At 32.9% G+C, this 18463-nt stretch overlaps 1 protein-coding gene across 2 annotated transcripts in view; it reads right to left on the bottom strand.

The window, feature by feature from the left end:
- The window catches only part of LRP1B (LDL receptor related protein 1B), a 1745675-nt gene that overhangs the window by 744587 nt on the left and 982625 nt on the right, over window positions 1-18463 (bottom strand). For both annotated transcript variants that reach the window (XM_020288518.2, XM_076005497.1), the window contains exon 8: window positions 2919-3141. In XM_020288518.2, coding sequence (XP_020144107.2) covers window positions 2919-3141 — 223 coding nt within the window. The remainder of the gene's footprint in view (window positions 1-2918; window positions 3142-18463) is intronic.

Raw genomic sequence — 18463 nt, forward strand, 5'->3', positions numbered from 1 at the left:
GAGTCACAAGAATATTATAATTTACTTTCTCTCAAAGAATTCCACATTTCATTAATTTAAATTTTTTTCTGGAGAAGAAAGCATTATGCAATAATGGATAAATCAGTTCCAAATGTGTGGGAGAGAAATTTATCCATGTTTCATTAAGAAAACATGTTTAGTAGTTATTTTTCAAAGGCAAGTGCGAACCAGACTTTCAAGCATATTTAATAATATGCTGTTGTATATAATTCAAGAAATTTTTATAGACTACTTGTGCACATAGTCATGGATATGTAGAAGCTGCAAAAGTATAGCTCTGCCTATGAAAAAAACTAGTGTAAAAGCACCTCTGAAAATTTGTTTTATAAATTCAAAATCAGAGTTTTTGCCACAAGTTATGTTTAGACTAATACTTGCTATGGTGTAGAAAATAATATATAAAGAAATCACATATTTGCAATCATTGTAAGTAAAATGTCAACATTTTACTCAGAAATTGCATTATTTCCAAAGCCAATTTATGGAAAATACAGCTGTTTGTTCTGAAAATGATGATATGTATTGCTCTCAATACACTTAAATTAACAGTCTCTCCTCCTTGGCAAAGTTCTTACAAATTGTAGAGAGGAAAGGAGATCTTACAGTCATGGAAAGCTGCCAGTAGAGCAGAAGGAAGAATGAGTACGCTGATTTTCTGATAAAAAAAGGCACATGCTAGGCACGTTGCCTTTGGGTATTCCTTTACTTAATTTAAAATGGTTCTGGTCCAGGGTATGGTAGAGCTGTCAATTGATTTGCTGTAGAGGTTTTGATGAAAAAGCATTTGCCACTACTCTTTGAAATTATATTGTGCACTTTTGGTATTATATATATATATATTTTTTTTTTAAGATAATTTGATAAAATGTGTGGTAAAATAGAATTTTACCACATATTTTATCTATTCTATTCTATCTAAAATTCTATTTTAACACATATTTTATCAATAAAATAAAATTCTATTCTTCTTATAGAATTAAATCATAAAATTTTCAATTTTAATTAGGAAATCTTGTCTGTAGTTTAATCAAAAGCATTTGATTTGTTATCTTCTTAGCATATATGACTCATTACGTCTATTTCTAATCCTCTCATATGAGATGTGAGTAAAAGAATACTGGCTTTTACGTGTTGTTTTTGAGTAATATCTCATTTCTTCATGTCTAAACTAGAAATAATAGATAGGAATTAATAAAAAGAATTATTCCATCTTAAAGCCCAAATTATCTTTTTTTATATGTGTGTTACTCCAACGCAAGCATGTGTGGGTGTGAGCACGTACGTGTGTGCACATTTATGTGTGGGTGTAGCCATGTGTGTATTTACTAATAGCATTTTCCACATATTTCCATAAATATACCTATGGTCCAAACTTGATTTGGGTAAATATTTTTCTTCTACAAGCAAGCTGAACTCTTCCATTGCCATTAATCTCATTCATGTTTTGTGTAATGTTTGGGGCCTTTCACTCGGAAGTCTCTGGTTATGGCACATGAACATTGTTATCTATGTAAGTGCCAATTCACATCCCAGGAGAAAAATCAAACAACCGGTCAGAGTAGAAAATATGTTTACATGGTAAAGAAAAAATTTCACTCACAACCTCCCTGTCTTCCTTCAAAAAGGTCTTTTTCCCCATAAAATAAGCACCTCTGCTAACTACCTACCCTGCGGAAGTGGGGAAGGTTGGAGAGGTAGGTAAACCATTCTGCAGACAGCCCAAATACTTCAAAACTGTATCTACTTTGGATTATTTAGCGGCAGATTTACCATATGTTTAGGGAACCAGCAAAATATAGGCAAGACACATGAAGAAAAAAAGGATAATTAAAAACTCAGACATTAAAAAACTTTTTAAAGTAGTCATGGGGAAAATAATTTGAATTCTTTACCTTTGTTACAAAGGTTTAATTTTTAAAATTTCAAATACTATAAAAGAAAGTCCATCATAATCATCTTGTAGATCAGGCCCTCTAAAGGTCATAACTAAGGCCTGACAAAGAAATCAAGCTTTTAGGACAGTTGAAGGTGACAGAGAAATAATTGGCTCCACCTTTATTTAACACTGGACAGTCTACTTTTTTTTTTTAAACCACTCAGATTAGTGCATTTGTTTATCTGTCAAGGAGAAAGGATTTCATTTTAAAAGCTGATTAGAAAGGAAAAGTAACTTTAAGAGATAATTACAGAATATACCTGTCTTGCATTGAGAAATAAACAAAAGAGATTCATATATTTCAGCTCCCTAGACTAGGAATCCCACATGAAATTAGTGCAATCAGTGAACAAGGCTTATTTCTACTTAAAGATCTCTTGTAAGTATTCACTGAATGTTGTTTGAAAACTTGTAATTCAGCAAGGTAAAAACTAACACAAGTGGGAAGAATTTTGACCTTGGTGACTTTCACAGAGTTCTCATTTTGGGAAGTACTTGAATACATCAGAAGGCAAAATTTAATGGAACCTATTAAAATAATAAAGATACTTTTGTGAGCAAGTATTTGCTTTGTTTAGCAAAAAATTTCCAATGCCACATGAGACCGATGATAGTTCAGCTCCTTATGAATAAAGTACTTATATTAGCTTTTAGTAAGTGGGTCATAACATCTGTTCTATTCTAATATTTTTCTTTCTTGCTAGAATAGCGTTTTTTCTTTGTTGTTTTTGTTTGTTTACTCTGTTTTTAACAGAGGGAAAGGGAGCAAGAGACTTGTCTAATGTCAGAATAGCACTGTGAAAAAAACATTCTCCAATATAGGAAATATACTGTAATTTTTATTACCCATTGCAGCTTGACTTCATGAGAAAGTTTCAACATTGCAAATTTTGGTCTTCTTCATCATAGTATGTTCTTCATTTTTTATCTTAGAGGCATTTTCTAACAAAATTGTACTTACTTGTCTGCCTTGAATGATAGTATGTCTGTTTTTTCCTTGATAGTCCACTACTCCCACATAATCCAAGTAAAGATCTACCCAGTAAACCAATTTGTTGACTAGGTCTAGTGCCAGTGCAGCTGGCTGCTCTGTCTTTGAATCAATTATCCTTGTTCTGTTCATCCCATCCATGTCACATCTCTCCACTTTGGCGACATTCCCGTAGTCAGTAAAGAAAAGTTTTCTGTTGAAAGAAAACTAAATGTTAAAGTGAAGGGGGGAAAAACATATTTGATGGAGCCATCTGTAAAAAACAGAACTTTTCCTTCTAATTTATTTCAGTGATTACATCTGTTAGCTTCCCATAACCATTTCCATATAATATCACTCATAAACAGAGAAATCTGCTAATGAATATTGCAGGGCATAAGGGAGCAGGTTAACCAACAACTGTAACATTTCCCTAAAATGAATGATTATGGTGAGTTTATTTTTGTATTAGGAGAAATGTTTCTTTAAGCCTCATATAGGCAATGCACATCCACCACATTTGGTGTAAGCTTCAGAATTGAGCCAAGTCAGGCCAGGGCATGTGAGCTATCAGGCTTTATCTTCCACCTACTTTTCAAAGTGCCTGGTGATGTTTGTCTCTTATAAAAGCTATCATGTGGAGCTCAATGATGCTATGAGTAGTACAAAATAGCAAACCTGGAATGGAATTAAGCAGATGGAAAAGCAAATGTGCTATTTGTAGCAATGGAAATAAAACATAAATAATCCCACACCCAAACCTATCTCAAATCTCCCAAATATTCCCAAATAACAAAATTTCATAAAGGAAATGCAGGTCATTGATTCTCATTTTGTATTAATATTTATTTTGAAGAAAAGGTTGAATAAGAAAGTTGACCTCTAAGACAAAAAATCCTTCCATTCAGCATTAACGGTGTCTGTCAAAGGTTTCAAGGTACCTCCAACATTTTAGTGGCTAATATTTGATTAGTATTCACTATGTTTAGTAAACACAAATCAATTTCAATTAACCTGACAATATTTAGCAAGATTACACACTCATGAGACTAAATTACATTTGTAAATAGAAGACCATCTTGCCTTGACTTAAATACAATCTCAAGGATAATCCGATTTATAGTGACTAAGCGATATTAAGATTATCTAGAGTATAGAATATTTGATTATACAAACTTGGTGAATTAGGTTTTAGTTACTTTTCTCAACATTCTTGCATTATTTAATAGTATGGGGTATCTTTCGAGCTAAAAAGTATTATTTAAACTTTAATTTTAATATAGCTCTTTCTGCTGTGGGAGGCTTTGACTAATTTTTAAACATTAATGCATACTGTTATATAATAGTGCATGCCAGATTTTATTATGACTATATATTTCCCCAAATGTTCCTGAAAGATCAATTTATCACAATAAGTTAAAAAAGATTTTTTTTCAAGTGATATGCAGGTGAAGAGCTTTCTATTCTAGTGAAGAATAAATAAAAGGGCATATGGTGCTGTGTTTTACTGTCATGCTAAACATCAAATCTAAGCTTGACTTTCTCTCTCTCTCTCTCTGTCTCTCTCTCTGTTTCTGCTTCCATCCTGCATTTCTGCTTTCTACATTTGTAAATCAATTTGTTCATAGTTATTTCAAGTTAAGTTTCTATAAGGAGTGAGTACACAGTTTATCTCTTCCTTACTGTAGAACAGTGCTCATTAGTCTTAAGTGGAGCTATCTTTCTCACACAATACCATAATGGCTCTCTTTTTATTTTCTTTTTCTCACTAGTCCATTTCACATAGGTGAAAACAAGCTTGTGTGTAGAAGGTTTGAATTTGGGCATGGATAATTCTGGCACACTATGTATCACATGATACATACAGACTATGTATAGATAGTGATATGAAGGAGGCGATTGCAACTGTCTACATAGTGCTTAAGAGGAAAGATGACCCTGGAGATAGACACTTCTCTAAAGTCATTGGATGTGATCTCCCTCCACTGAATAAAAGAGACGTGCCAAGACAAGAACCTTGGAGGCATACTATTAGAGAAATAGGATCAAAGGAGATCCAAGGTTACAGGTAACATAGACATTCATGGAGTTCTAAAAGACATGAGTTTTGGGATAAAGAACTGGAGTGACTGGCTGGGTCAATCACTTCACAAAGTAAAGAACAGGTATGTGGATTAAGGAAATGTCATTGAATTTGATATTTATTAAAGTACCAGTAACTTTTGGTACTTCTGTTTGAGAAGTTTAGTTACAGAGGAAGAGTGAATCAAGTGACGCTTAAAGAGGTCAGGAAATGTAAATTATTCTTTCAAGAAGTTTTTCATGGATTTGGACCTACAGTTGCAGTAATGATTCAAGTGATTCTCATATTTGTACTAGTATAACAAAAGTGGTTGAGATAACTACCTGATCTAATTTCTGCCAAGTATGGAAAAGAAGTGTAAATATATGACTTATTAAAATTTTGCTGTTTTAATGCATGTATGAAGTAAAAAAAAACAAACAAACAAAAACAAAAATGAAAATAGGATGACTTTGAGTATATGAAGTGGCACTGAACTAGAAGAAGGAATAAAGCATTTCCCATTGTACTCCCAGTGCATAGCAGAATAACTAGTTCCCTGAGGAGATTTAAAAGTTGTTCTTTACACTAAATTGAACTTTTCCAATATCAGAATCATAACTAAAATAACTCTGTTTACTTTTATTTGAAATACAAGAAATGGAGGAGTTCTCAAGGATTGTTATCCATGGCCATAAAGTTGTAAGCATTAAGTACCTATAGTCACATGATTATAAAGATGTTTCTTTGCTTGTTTTTAGTAGTGTTTAATTTTGGTTTAAAATTTCCTGATACAGAGAAAAGCTTCCTTTCCAGGGCATTCTTTAACGGAGGTGTAGTTGTATTATAATTGTCAAACACAAATAAAGGTTTTTAATTATCAAAAAATAGCTAAATGTCATTTGTTCTATAAGTGTTTATGGGTTGAAAATCACTCTGTTCTTTCCTATAAAATATTTTTCCAGATCTTAGAAAAGATAAATAGTGCTCTGTGAACTCCATTATCCTATTTGTCCCTATAATTTCCTTGTGAAATAAAAGTAATCTGCTACTTCTATTTCAGTAGATTACTTCTATTTCACAGATGAAACAGGTTCAAAGTCCATTTGGTTAGCCATTGACAGCCATAAGGTGAACATCATCCTTTTTTCTTTTTTTTTTTATCATTATTTGGAAAGAATTTCAAATTTATAGACAAGTTTTAAGAATAGTAGAATGAAGACCTATTCCCTTCACATAGATTCAGCAGTTGTTACAATTTTGCCGCACTGGCTATTTTATGTACTCACTGAACCACATGAGAGTAAATTAAAAACATCAGGATCCTTTATTCCTAAATACTTCAGTATCCATTTCCTCAGGACAAGATTTTTTGGCATAACCACAGTGCATTTATCACACTCAATACTTTTAACAACACGTACAATATATAGTCCTTATTCAAATTTTGCCTGTGTACCAATAATGTTCTTTATAATAAAAGAAAATTGATGCAGAATCCAATTCAACATCATACATTATATTTAATTGTCTTTTCTCTCTAGACTCCTTTAATCTTGAACAGTTCTTCAGTCTTCTTTTGTTGTTCATAATGTTAACATTTCTAAAGGGTGGATATGAGTTGTTTTACAAAATATTCCAATTTAGGGTTTGCCTAATTTTTTTCATAATTATATTGTGTTACACCTTTTGAACTGAAATGCAAGAGTTTTTGCACTTTATTTTTACTGACCCTAGAGTTTAGAAACAACGGGGAAGCCTATGATTCACCCCAAAGTTTCACAAAAAGGGCTTACAGATGTGGCTTGGGATCCCATTTATTCCATCTTATTCAATGTTTTCTGAATACTTAACTCTCTTATATTCCAGGGTCCTCTGTCTATTTTTCAGTATCTCTTCCCACCAGGTTCCAAGTGTCCTATGCTGCCTCTAGTACAGCAGGGCCCTGGTATAGCACTCTGTCAGACTAACAATGGATTCCTAATTCTACCCTATGCCCCATTCCTTCAGAATTGTAATATTGATTTTTTTTTATCTTTTTGTTCTTACCTGTGATATCAATTTTTTTTTTTTTTTTTTTTTTTTACTATTTGGCAACAGGGGTAATTAAATTGGGATTGCTACTCTCTTATTCTATTTTTTGAATGTCATCATGTTTAGTTTCCACTAACATGAAATTAAAAATAAAACAATATCCCCACAATTGTCTCTATTTCTAAGATGTTTAACTGTTATATCATACAGGAAAATAAACTTTCTTTCACATTTTCAATTGTTTATCCAGTTAATTATTATAACTCTATTTCTCTAATAAATAGCACTTTATCATTTTGGAGTCATTATCTCATCAGATATAGGAAACTGATTTTATCTGACGTCTTTGTCAATTAGATAAGCATCCCTGTTTTACTGCAGATATATAAGTTGTATACAGTTGAGAGTACTAAGAAACTTTGAGTATTGTTGGTAAACTTCCCTGACATAAATCAAAAGTCACAAAGGGAGCACTTGTAGACAGTGATAGAGCACTGTGCTTACAGAGTTATGGCTCCAATCATCACTTTAAAGCAAAGCAATTGTTACACATACTGACATCTTAAAACTTGTATTTTTTTAACTGGTAAAAATAAGAATCACTTTACCAATGATATCCATTTTAAATTATGCTTCTGTACTTTAATTCAAAAGAATATAAAGGAATTTAAGTGCATCAGAGTTCTGTCCATGTCCTTTAACTGCATAGTCAGTCATGGTTTTGTGTTACCATCCTTACATTTTACATTTTGGTTATAATTTAATGTTAGAATTTAGAAATTTTCAAAAATTCTCAAAATGAAACGACTTACCATTCATTTTAACTTCTTTAAAATGAGGTCACATAATACATTTTTTAAATGAGGTTACATAATAAGTTATTTTATATAACAAGATACAAAATGAAGACAAGATGAGAAGGATATGAGACATAAAACTATATCTTATTGCCATATATACTGCCAGGTTTAAAAATCATTGTTTTGATTAGGGCCTAGCAACTCTCCATGTTTATTAATCACATGCCAATGTAGATAACTACATTTCATTTCATGGAAATGATACATATTTTATTTAGAAAGGATTAAATTGGGAACTTCATTCTTTATTTTTGTTTTTATAATAACTTAGTGTTATCCAAATAGCATCAATAGTAATACTTTCTTCTTTTCTTCCATTGTACATACAAAAATTGAATTAGAAAGCAATTTCCATGTCATATAGAGTAATTAAAGTATATACAGAATTAAAGTAGGAATATTAAATATTTAGCATTACAATTCTAAAATGGAATTGCAAATCTGAAAGAGTAATGAGTCTTTGGAATAAGAGGTTTAAATTCAAATTCTATTAGCTCCTTCTACTTAAAAGCTTGCAGATGATAAACAAACTATTTTCTCTGTCTAGCTGAGACTGTTCATGACAGTTATTTATTGATTTTAGCTGATTGTGGTTTTCACTTTTGTTGTTTGAAAAATCTCTCTTATACTTGGTTTTCAGTTTATACATAAACACACAGAAATTAAACTTGACATACAGACTCCCACTGTTAGCTGGGTACTCTATATTCTGAAAACATTCCCTCCAAATGTGAGCATGTATTAGATATGTCAGGCAATGTGGCTCACCCATTCAGCACCCTTATTTACCTAAACCTAACATATATGTGAGTGTTTATATACATATATGTATGTACCTATGTAAGTATCTATATAAAAACATATGGAAAGAAAGAGAGTGAGAAAAACAGAACTCAGTATGAGCAGAAACATGGCTAGGCTCTAAGCATACAAAGCTAAATAAAGCATATATAGCCTCTGTCCTCTTAGAGGTTATAGTATAGTTAATAGACAGATTTTAAACATATCCTGTAGTTGCTGATGATAATCAGAATAAAACCTTATATACTTGAAATTACCAACAATGTTGAGCATGATTTGGTTTCTGTCTACCCCTCCAATTTCAGCTAGTGGTATCTTTCCCCACATCTAACACCTTGGTCAGCTAGTGGTATCCTTCTATTTCTAATACCCTGGCCATCTTTCCATTCTTTAAGCAATCCAAGTATTTTCTCTTTCTGCATTTTGCATATCCTGTTCCTCAGCTATTCCAATCTTGGCTTTAGTTTTCTACTTAAATGTCAATTCTTGTGAAGGATCCTTCCTGCTTTTCCAGTAACAATTAGATCTACCTGATGTAAACTCATGGTATTCTATATTTAAAACAAAACAAAACAAAACAAAAACCACTCTTTATTTTACTGTCATAAATCAGATACACACAAATACATAATGACATATTTAAAATCTGTCTATTAAGTAGATGATAACCTCCAAGAGAATAGAGGCTATATCTGCTTTATTCCGCATTATGTACTTAGGACATAGCCATGTGTCTGCTCATATCAAGGTTTCTGCCTCTCTCCACATAAATCTGTCTTATAAATATATATTAATATCTGTGTGTGTGTTATATACATATAATTTTTAAATCTGGCTTTTGGTGAGCTGTAGACTGGCTTCTTCATATTTGAATAATAAGATCTAAGATCTATACATAAAATTAGGTTAAAGAGGCAAAACATATGAATAGAGCCCTCTGGCATAGGAAAATACGTTTTCCTTATTATCTAGCATAGCTCACTAGAATTTTAGTTCATATTCTAATCATTAGCTAATAATAAATTATTGATTTGTTCAGTTTGTTTGCCTTGTTTTTTTTCATGTAGCTCCCTTGGAGAAGGTAAAGAAGTACTGATTAGTTCAGGGTTATTCCTGTATCTGGTCAATTTTCATTTTTAATGGCATTTCCTCAATTTCCACTTTAATTTACCTATAGATACCAGGTTATAACAGAACCTGGATGTATTTCTAAAGATTTTAGATTATCTAATTCTTAAACCTAGCAAAGTTTTGTTTATTTGTTTACTTTAAAGTAGGATATTTATATAATCAACATGAATTTTAACAGTATATAATACTGTCTCCTGTGAGGAGGATAGACTGGAAGTGTTGGACAATTAAATGGGAAGATACTAGTTTGGTAGTTATTCATTAATGTAAGGAGTAGAAATAAAAAATAGGAGAGAGATTTAATACATATTTTGGAGTCTGAGTCAACAGGATTTGATAATTAATTAATTGAGTAGAGTCAAAGGTAAGAAGCAACATTCTAGTATAACATTAATTTTTATAAATTTTTTTTTTATTGTGTCTTTAGATTTTTCTCAAGGAGTCTACCTGTCTTATAAGACCTCAAGGTGTCACTCCATTTAATACAAAGAATGGAGTCTACAGTTTTGGCATATTACTTTTCATGACCAAGGGCAATGCTATCTTAGGACTCCTTCAGGGGTCAGTTTGCAGGATGCCAGTGCTCAAAAGCTCATGCTCAATATACTTGATTCATGAGGAATAGTAAAATATTTGATGTAATATATCAGGAGTCAAAAGCTGCTCTTTGAGATATGCAAAGGTGTATAACCTAATTTCTGCAGTTAAGGAAGTTCTATTAGTTTGTAAAGACATTTTTCTGAACTGAAATAACACAGATGGCTGTCTCAGAAGTGACTAAGGTAAGTATCCATGAAGTTGTGGACTGCTGAACAAATCTGGTTCACTGCTATGCTAATTACCAGTTAACTGAACTATCAATTTTTATTTCAAATTCTTACTAAATGGAGAAAACCAGTATGTAGAAAAATGAAACTTTACAGCATAGCTCTCTTTCATATTATTTATTGTTTATACATGTGTACACATCTCATTATTCTGTTGTAACACAATGTGCAAGAATATTGCAGTGATGATAAAATCATATGATTACATAGATAAAATCAAACTATAGAAAGATAAATATTTCTTTGTTCAATATTCACTGTCCTTGCTGTGAAGGACAGATATACTTAGGGAAAAAAAAAAAAAACAGGGCAAAAGTTCCATAAAGCAATAACTTTTTCATATGATTTTATCTAACTTTCTTGATTTAATTTTAGGCAAAAATACCCTATTAAGCTCAAGCTAAGTGTTGTAAAGACTGAAGAGGCCAAATAAAGCTGGTGAAGGGAAGTAACTGTCCTTATTCAGATGGCAAAACGTGTATTTTGGTAATTGCAGATGTTTCTAGGCCAGGGTTTCTTGACCAGGATAAGCTTCAGGGTTCCATGAACAACCAGCTGTGCAGAGCTGTATTGGCAGGTATGCCAGCAATTATATATTCCTACAGGTGCATTTTTCTGGCAAGAGGATTAACACTCAGAAAGGTAAATGCCCATGCTCTAAAATAGTGATTCTTCAATTTTATTGTGCACGATAATCACCTGGGGAGCTTGCTGACATCTCCAATTCCTATAATCACTGAGGTGGGAATTTTGGCAGTATCTAACAAAATTAAATATTCATTTACCTTTGATTCAGCAATCCTTGTTCCAGATATTTTTCCTCAAGATGCATCTTCACAAATAAGAAACAGCACATGCACTAAGTTATTCACTGTAACATTATTAATAATGGCAAAATATGGGAAACATTTTATTATAAACAGACCTTCCTTCCCTCCCTATTCATTAATTTCTTTCCAGAAAACTGGGCTCTAGGCCTGGGAATACTAGATCTGGGACTACTAAGGCATCTGGCCTTCTCCTCTAGAGAAAATCGGAAACAAGACCATTGAAGATACACGTGCTTTAGAATTTATGAATATTTAGGGTGGTTGGGTAGGGTAGCTCTGCAGATTGTTAATTGATAGATGCATTGTCTTCTAACATGCTTTTATTAGTTTCATCGTCAAAGAATTGAGAACAGTAAGCTAATCAGTAAGATAATCTTGTCCCAATTTTTACATTTATTTCATGTAGACCAATTGTTTTTTCAAAGAGAACAGATTGTTTTAATCACTGTTGTATTAGAATTTTTCCTAGAAAGGCCTTAGATTATTGTTTGCTGCTCAATTTTCGTGTCTTTTTTCCCTAATATCAGATTCCTTAATATTCAGAGAGAGAGGGAGAGAAAGAGAAAGAGAGCGGTGAAGCAACCATGAAGAAAGAAGTGTTCTCCTTTTCTTTGCTCATATATGATCTTTAACTTATCATAAGGAATGTGTTCAGGCCACTTTTAATTATGTTAAATAATAGGTCTGCTAACCAGAATTTAGGAGCAGTAAACAAAGACTTAACACTATCAATTTAAACAAAAATTAAATTCAAAATATAGTGCTAAATTGTCCCAAATGAAAATAAACTCTGAGCTAATGTTGACCTCTATGCTATCATGATGAAACTCTATCTTTTCTCCACCTTGGAAAGTGAGATTATTAAACCATAATAGAACCTAGAGAGATAAAGTGCTTTGTCTAGGATCACACAGGTAAGTAATTACCAGGTTTGGTTTAGAACTCCAGGTCTTGTTAATTTATGGAAATGTTCTGTGCTTAATTTCCTCCCATTATTTCCCTGTTCTCCTATATAGTGTCATGTACTTATAAAGCTATACTTTCTTATGCTTTCAATTATATTTAATTTAAACTATCATTTATAAATATCAAAAATATTTAGACTTACTGCCTTCCTTTTCCAATTAGAAAGTAAGAATTCTAGGAAAAAGAGTCAGTTGTCTCTAAAGTATATAAAACATTTTCCATATCTGATAAACAAAAATGACAGTAATAACAACCCTGCACTTTTGAGTTTCTATTGAAGTATTTAGACCATTGCAATAACTGTAGGTACAATTTTAATGTGCTGAAATACTTTGAAAAGTTAAATTGATGCATGTGTATTAATTTATCACTTTTCCTACATATGTAAATAGAAATAATAGCACTCATATGTAAAGTGCTTTAAAATTGCTAACTGAAAGTGAGGATAACAGACTCACAGGATTTTTTATTAATGTATTTGAGCACACTATAAATACCCTGAAAATAATGATGTTCTAAAACCCCTTAATGCCTAAATTATTAAGTTTCCTTCTGTCCTCCCTCCCTTCTTCCCTTTCTTCCTTCCTTCCCTCCTTTTTTCCTGCCCCTCTCTCTTCCCTTCTCTTTTTTCATCAATAGGAGAAACTTTTCAAAGACAGTTCTCTGTATTTCAGTTAGAACTTACACCAGTATATGTAAATTTGCATAATCATTAATAGTGGTTAAAGTTAGAGCACTGAATTCAGGTAAATTAATTTTATGAAGACTGAGTAAAACTCTTTGTAAAAGATGATCTCATTTATCTTGAAATATACTATCTACATTTTTCTGGATCCAAATTTAGATTATAAGCAATTTGAGAGAGAAACTATAATCTTTATATAATAATCCCAAAGTATGTTAGATATAAATCACCCTTAATTCTTTAAAGATAAATCCAGTAGCAGTGTGTCTCAGTTTTCACCCCAATATGCCCAACTAATATTTCTCTAGTATCAATAGCGAATAACTTGACAAAAATAGTTTATTTTAATATAACCTATTTGCTAAGTAGAGTGCACCCTTTTGGAATCATGATCAGCTCACATTCGAGATGTAAAACTCTATTGGAAAGCAAATAGATTGGGTCCACAGAAACTGATCAAGAAGCCACAATGGGTGGGGTCATATGATACCAGGAATTTGCCAGATATTTGCTGCTCCTGCCATGATATGTTTGGTTGTGTTTTAGTGTTTTCCCTGAAATTCTAAACTGTGCTATCTGCTATTCCTTTGAGTTGTTAAAAAAATCTTCCTGATTTTGTTTCTTAGTGGCTGCTTCTGTTCTCTCTGAATCCTTAATTACATAGTTTTTCATTCCAGCCTTGAGACCCTGCCTTTAGCTCCTTAATATTATTTTGGTTGCATAACCTGATTTTCCTGTCTTAAAAATAAATGGTATTCTGATTCTGATTATTCTTGTTGCAACTTAGAACAACTCTTTGAACAAAGGTGGTAGCATATGCAGAAGTTGCATAAACTTTAGAGATAGTTATTCATCCATTCTTTCATTCAACAAATATTTATTGAGCATCCACTTTGTCAGGCACTGCACATGTCAGGTTTGGATTATTGTTAGGCTTGGTATAAAGTGGCACATAGAAAAAACACAGTCGGATTGAACTGAGTTTCAATTTTTCAACTCTGTCTCTATTTCAATCTGAGGAAGTTACAGTAGTTTCTCTTTAGCCTTGATTTTGCTTTCAGCATTTTAATTATCTGTGGTCAACCATGGCCCCAAAATATTAAGTGGATGATTACAGAAATAAACAATTCACAAGTTTTAAATTATGCACCATTCTTAGTAGTGTGATGAAATTTCTGCTATCCTGCTCCTACCCACCTGAACATGAATCATCCCTTTGTCCAGGGTACCCACGTTGCAAAGGCTACCCACCTGTTTGTCACTTAGCATTCTCCATTATCAAATAAGTCATCAGATTGACAAATCACAAGAAGAAAGATGAATACAGTAGAAGGGTATATTTTAAGAGAGAGACCAATACCACATTCACATAACTTTTATTATAATTATTGTTATTATTGTTTTATTTTATTATTAGTTATTGTTTTTAATATCTTAGTGTGCCTAATTTATATTTTAAATTTTTTTTTTTTTTTTTTTTTGAGACAGAGTCTCGCTTTGTTGTCCAGGCTAGAGTGAGTGCCGTGGCGTCAGCCTAGCTCACAGCAACCTCAATCTCCTGGCTCAAGCAATCCTTCTGCCTCAGCCTCCCAAGTAGCTGGGACTACAGGCATGTGCCACCATGCCCGGCTAATTTTTTTATACATATATATATATTAGTTGGCCAATTAATTTCTTTCTATTTATAGTAGAGACAGGGTCTCGCTCTTGCTCAGGCTGGTTTCGAACTCCTGACCTCGAGCAATCCGCCCGCCTCGGCCTCCCAGAGAGCTAGGATTACAGGCGTGAGCCACCACGCCCGGCCTATATTTTAAATTTTATCAAAGGTATGTATGTATAGGAATAAATATAGTACAGGTTGATGTCCCTTATCTGAAATGCCTTGGGACCGGAAGTGTTTTGGAGTTATAATTTTTTAAAATGTTGGAATATTTGCATCATACTTAACCGGTTGAGCATCCCTAATCTAAACATTTGAAATCCAAAATATTCTCATGAGCATTTCCTTTGGGCATCATGTTGGTGCTTAAAAAGTTTCTGATTCTGGAGCACTTCAGACTTTGGATGTTCAGATTAGGGATACTTAACCTAAATACATAATATTAAATTCAGTATTATCCACGGTTCCAGGCATGTACTGAGGGTCTTGGGACTTATCCCCTATGGACATGGGGAGACTACTGTACTTAACTTCTGAGCCCCAGCTTCTTTATTAGTAAGACTAGAAAAATAATGGCCAATTAGGAATGTGGTGGGGTGAATTAAATGAAACATACTGTTTAGCATGTAGAAGACATCCAGTATGAACATGCTTCCTTTGTCCCCTTGTTTCACACTTCTTTTTTCATGTGATGCTCTGTTTTTCCAGTACTTTCTAGTTGAGATTTGGGGTACGGTGACAGGAAATAGAGATAATTTTATGTACGTGAGTGTCAAGTTATAAATGTCAGTTTGCTAGAGGAATAAGAGCTTTACAAAAAGACTGATTTCTATGGTGGGTGGTGAGTGAGGAGAAATACCTTGTTGAGCCTCATTTTCATACTAATCTAATGAACTCTGTATTAATAGAAAAATTTTGGCTACACAAGAAAAAGTGGTCTGCTATTAAGAGATATAGTATAACTTCAAGAGAACGGAACTCCAGTAACATTCAAGCACAGTGCTGGGTACTGGTAATAAAAGTTAAAGAAGGTCCACTCTTTTGCCATCGAGATTCTCATAATCTCTCACAGATTTGCTAGCTGGTAGTTATAAATTGAATCTGTTGAGAGCTTTTGGGAAAACACAAATTCATTTTTCAAATAAAAGGGTATCAATAGATATAATATAGTTAAGATATTTATGAAATTCTATATTAAAACTATTTACATTATTTGTCTGCATAAAGATTTGAGCTAGTAATGACAGAGGAAAAAAGATAAATTAACACTTCTGTGTGTGAAAAGTATAAGGGGAAGATCTCTATAGCTCCATTCCCAGATAATTCTTATTTTACATTTGTATAAATAATTGAAGAGAAACAGAACACTGAAAATCTCCAAGTTAGCAAATGATACTAAGCTTTTGCTAAACAAGTAGTGAAATGGCAAGTCAATGTGCATAAACAGTAGGAAAATCTCAAGAGGCTATAGCTTGGCAGGAAAAAGGGCATATGAGGTTCAAATGAGCAAGTGTAAGGTAAGGCAGTTAGGAAAAAGAATTCTAATTATTTAGATAGGAACCTGGGCTCTGCTCCTATTACTTACTCAATTGGTCCACACAGGTGACCTCATCTTACTATCTTTATTCTAAATGGTTTATTGAGGCTGCAATCCGAATATCTGATTCTCTGAGGACATCAACCTAATATGCTACAGTGGCCAAAACAGGCAGGTAATAATGAAGAAGAGCCATTTAGAAACAAAATGGGAAAATATTATCTTACCCATGTAACTCTAATCATGGAGAATAAGTGTAGTGCTGTGTTTAATTGTAGTTACAGAGCTTCTAGAAAGCAGTAATAAACCTTAATGAAGCCTTTACCATAATCCATGATCAGGTGTGGCAATAGGGGTAGAGTAAGACTATTATTGGGGTGGGCAGGTGAATTTTCATCATAGAAATAAAATAAAATGGTTGGATTTCAGAATATGTAAGGGCCAACTTTAAAAATGGCTCTGAAAAATCTATAAAACCATTAAATTTTAATAGGCTCTACCAGGCACATTTCATTGTGACTATCTTCCCATAATTCCTACTATAGGCATGGGCCAAAATGACCATACTTTGTGTTATACGACCTCATGCTAATCTTTCTCAATCATCACCCTTGATCACAGGTGACCAATCAAGGATAGGCACCTGACTCAAGAGTAGCAAATATATGTTCTATAAATTAATGACCCAAACTGATCAAATATTTTTCTCTTAAGATTTTGAATTAGGGAGTTTACAGTTGTTACTCATGGGCGAAAGGTGGAAGAATATTCTGATAGCAGGATATTCTAATAGCAAAATCCTTTCCAGCTTTAGTCCCCATGAATTCTTCACCTATTTAAACCCTTAATTTTGGATTTCCTATATCTAATAATATAATAACGTCTTTGATTATCATTGTTTGAGATGGTCTTGTCTGTGTTCTAGCAATTAAACAAGCCTAAATAAAACACAGAAGAGGCACAAAACATATTTGGTTAAATATGTTAACCAAACTTCAACATATTTAATATTCAAATTGTGGTAAAATGAATCAAGGTGAAGTGAAGAAGAGGAGAAAGGAATGATGAAAAAAATAGAACTTACCCACTGAAAATACAATACTAAATGACACCAAAAAAGTTTCTACTTTACCCTTAGTGGTCCAGTATACCATGGTGGTTAAGATTATGGGCTTAGGGCAAAGACTACTGCTATGGTTTGAAAATTTGTTCCCTCCAAATTCATGTTAAAACTTAATCCCCGATGTGGCAGTATTAAAAGGTGAGGCCTATAAAAGGTGATTGGGTCATGAGGGCTCTGCTCTCATAAATGGATTAATCCATTCATGGGTTAATGGGTTAATGGATTAATGGGTTATCTCAGGAGTGAGACTAGTAGCTTTATTAGAAGAGGAAGAGAGACCTGAGCTAGTAGGCTCAGCCCCCGTCTCTAGTGATGCCCTGTGCCACCTAGAAACTGCAGAGAATCCTTGCCAGCAAGAAGGCCCTTACCAGATGCACCCCTCAACCTTGTACTTCACAGCCTTCAGAAGTATGACATAAATTTTGTTTCTTTATAAGTTATCCAGTTTCACCTGTTATAAGCAAGAGAAAATTGACCAAGATCAACTACTTAATTAAAATTCTGGTTCTAATATTTATTGGCTGTGAATAAATTATTTAACCTTTCTATGGCTCCATTACCTTATCTGCAAAGAGAAGAAATAACAATATTTTTACATGTTTTTTGTGAAGATTAAACAAGTAAATAGATTAAATTCTTAGAGTGTCTGGCATTCAAATAAAAATCTTAGTATTGAAAAATATGATGTTATTATTAGAAGATAAACATTAAAATAGATATGTCTGAATGTCTGAATCTTAACTATCACAGAGGAAAAGTGGAATCTAACTTTCAAAATGTTTTTATGGAAAATGATTGTACCTTCTGATACAAACTTGGTTAGATAGTCCCCCAAGTATGGCATTCCCATTATCTTATGAGGAGTCTAGACATACCAAGTGAATTTAAGAACAAGCAAAATGTTAAATTTCTTTACATAAAAGCATTTTAATGTACTTATAATATATTTTAGATAGAAAGTATAAGTAATAAACTAGAGAGAAATGGCAAATTTCTACCAATTATCATATTTAGTTGTAC

This window comes from Microcebus murinus, chromosome 8 (genome assembly GCF_040939455.1).
Source record: "Microcebus murinus isolate Inina chromosome 8, M.murinus_Inina_mat1.0, whole genome shotgun sequence".
In the NCBI taxonomy this organism is placed as follows: Eukaryota; Metazoa; Chordata; class Mammalia; order Primates; family Cheirogaleidae; genus Microcebus; species Microcebus murinus.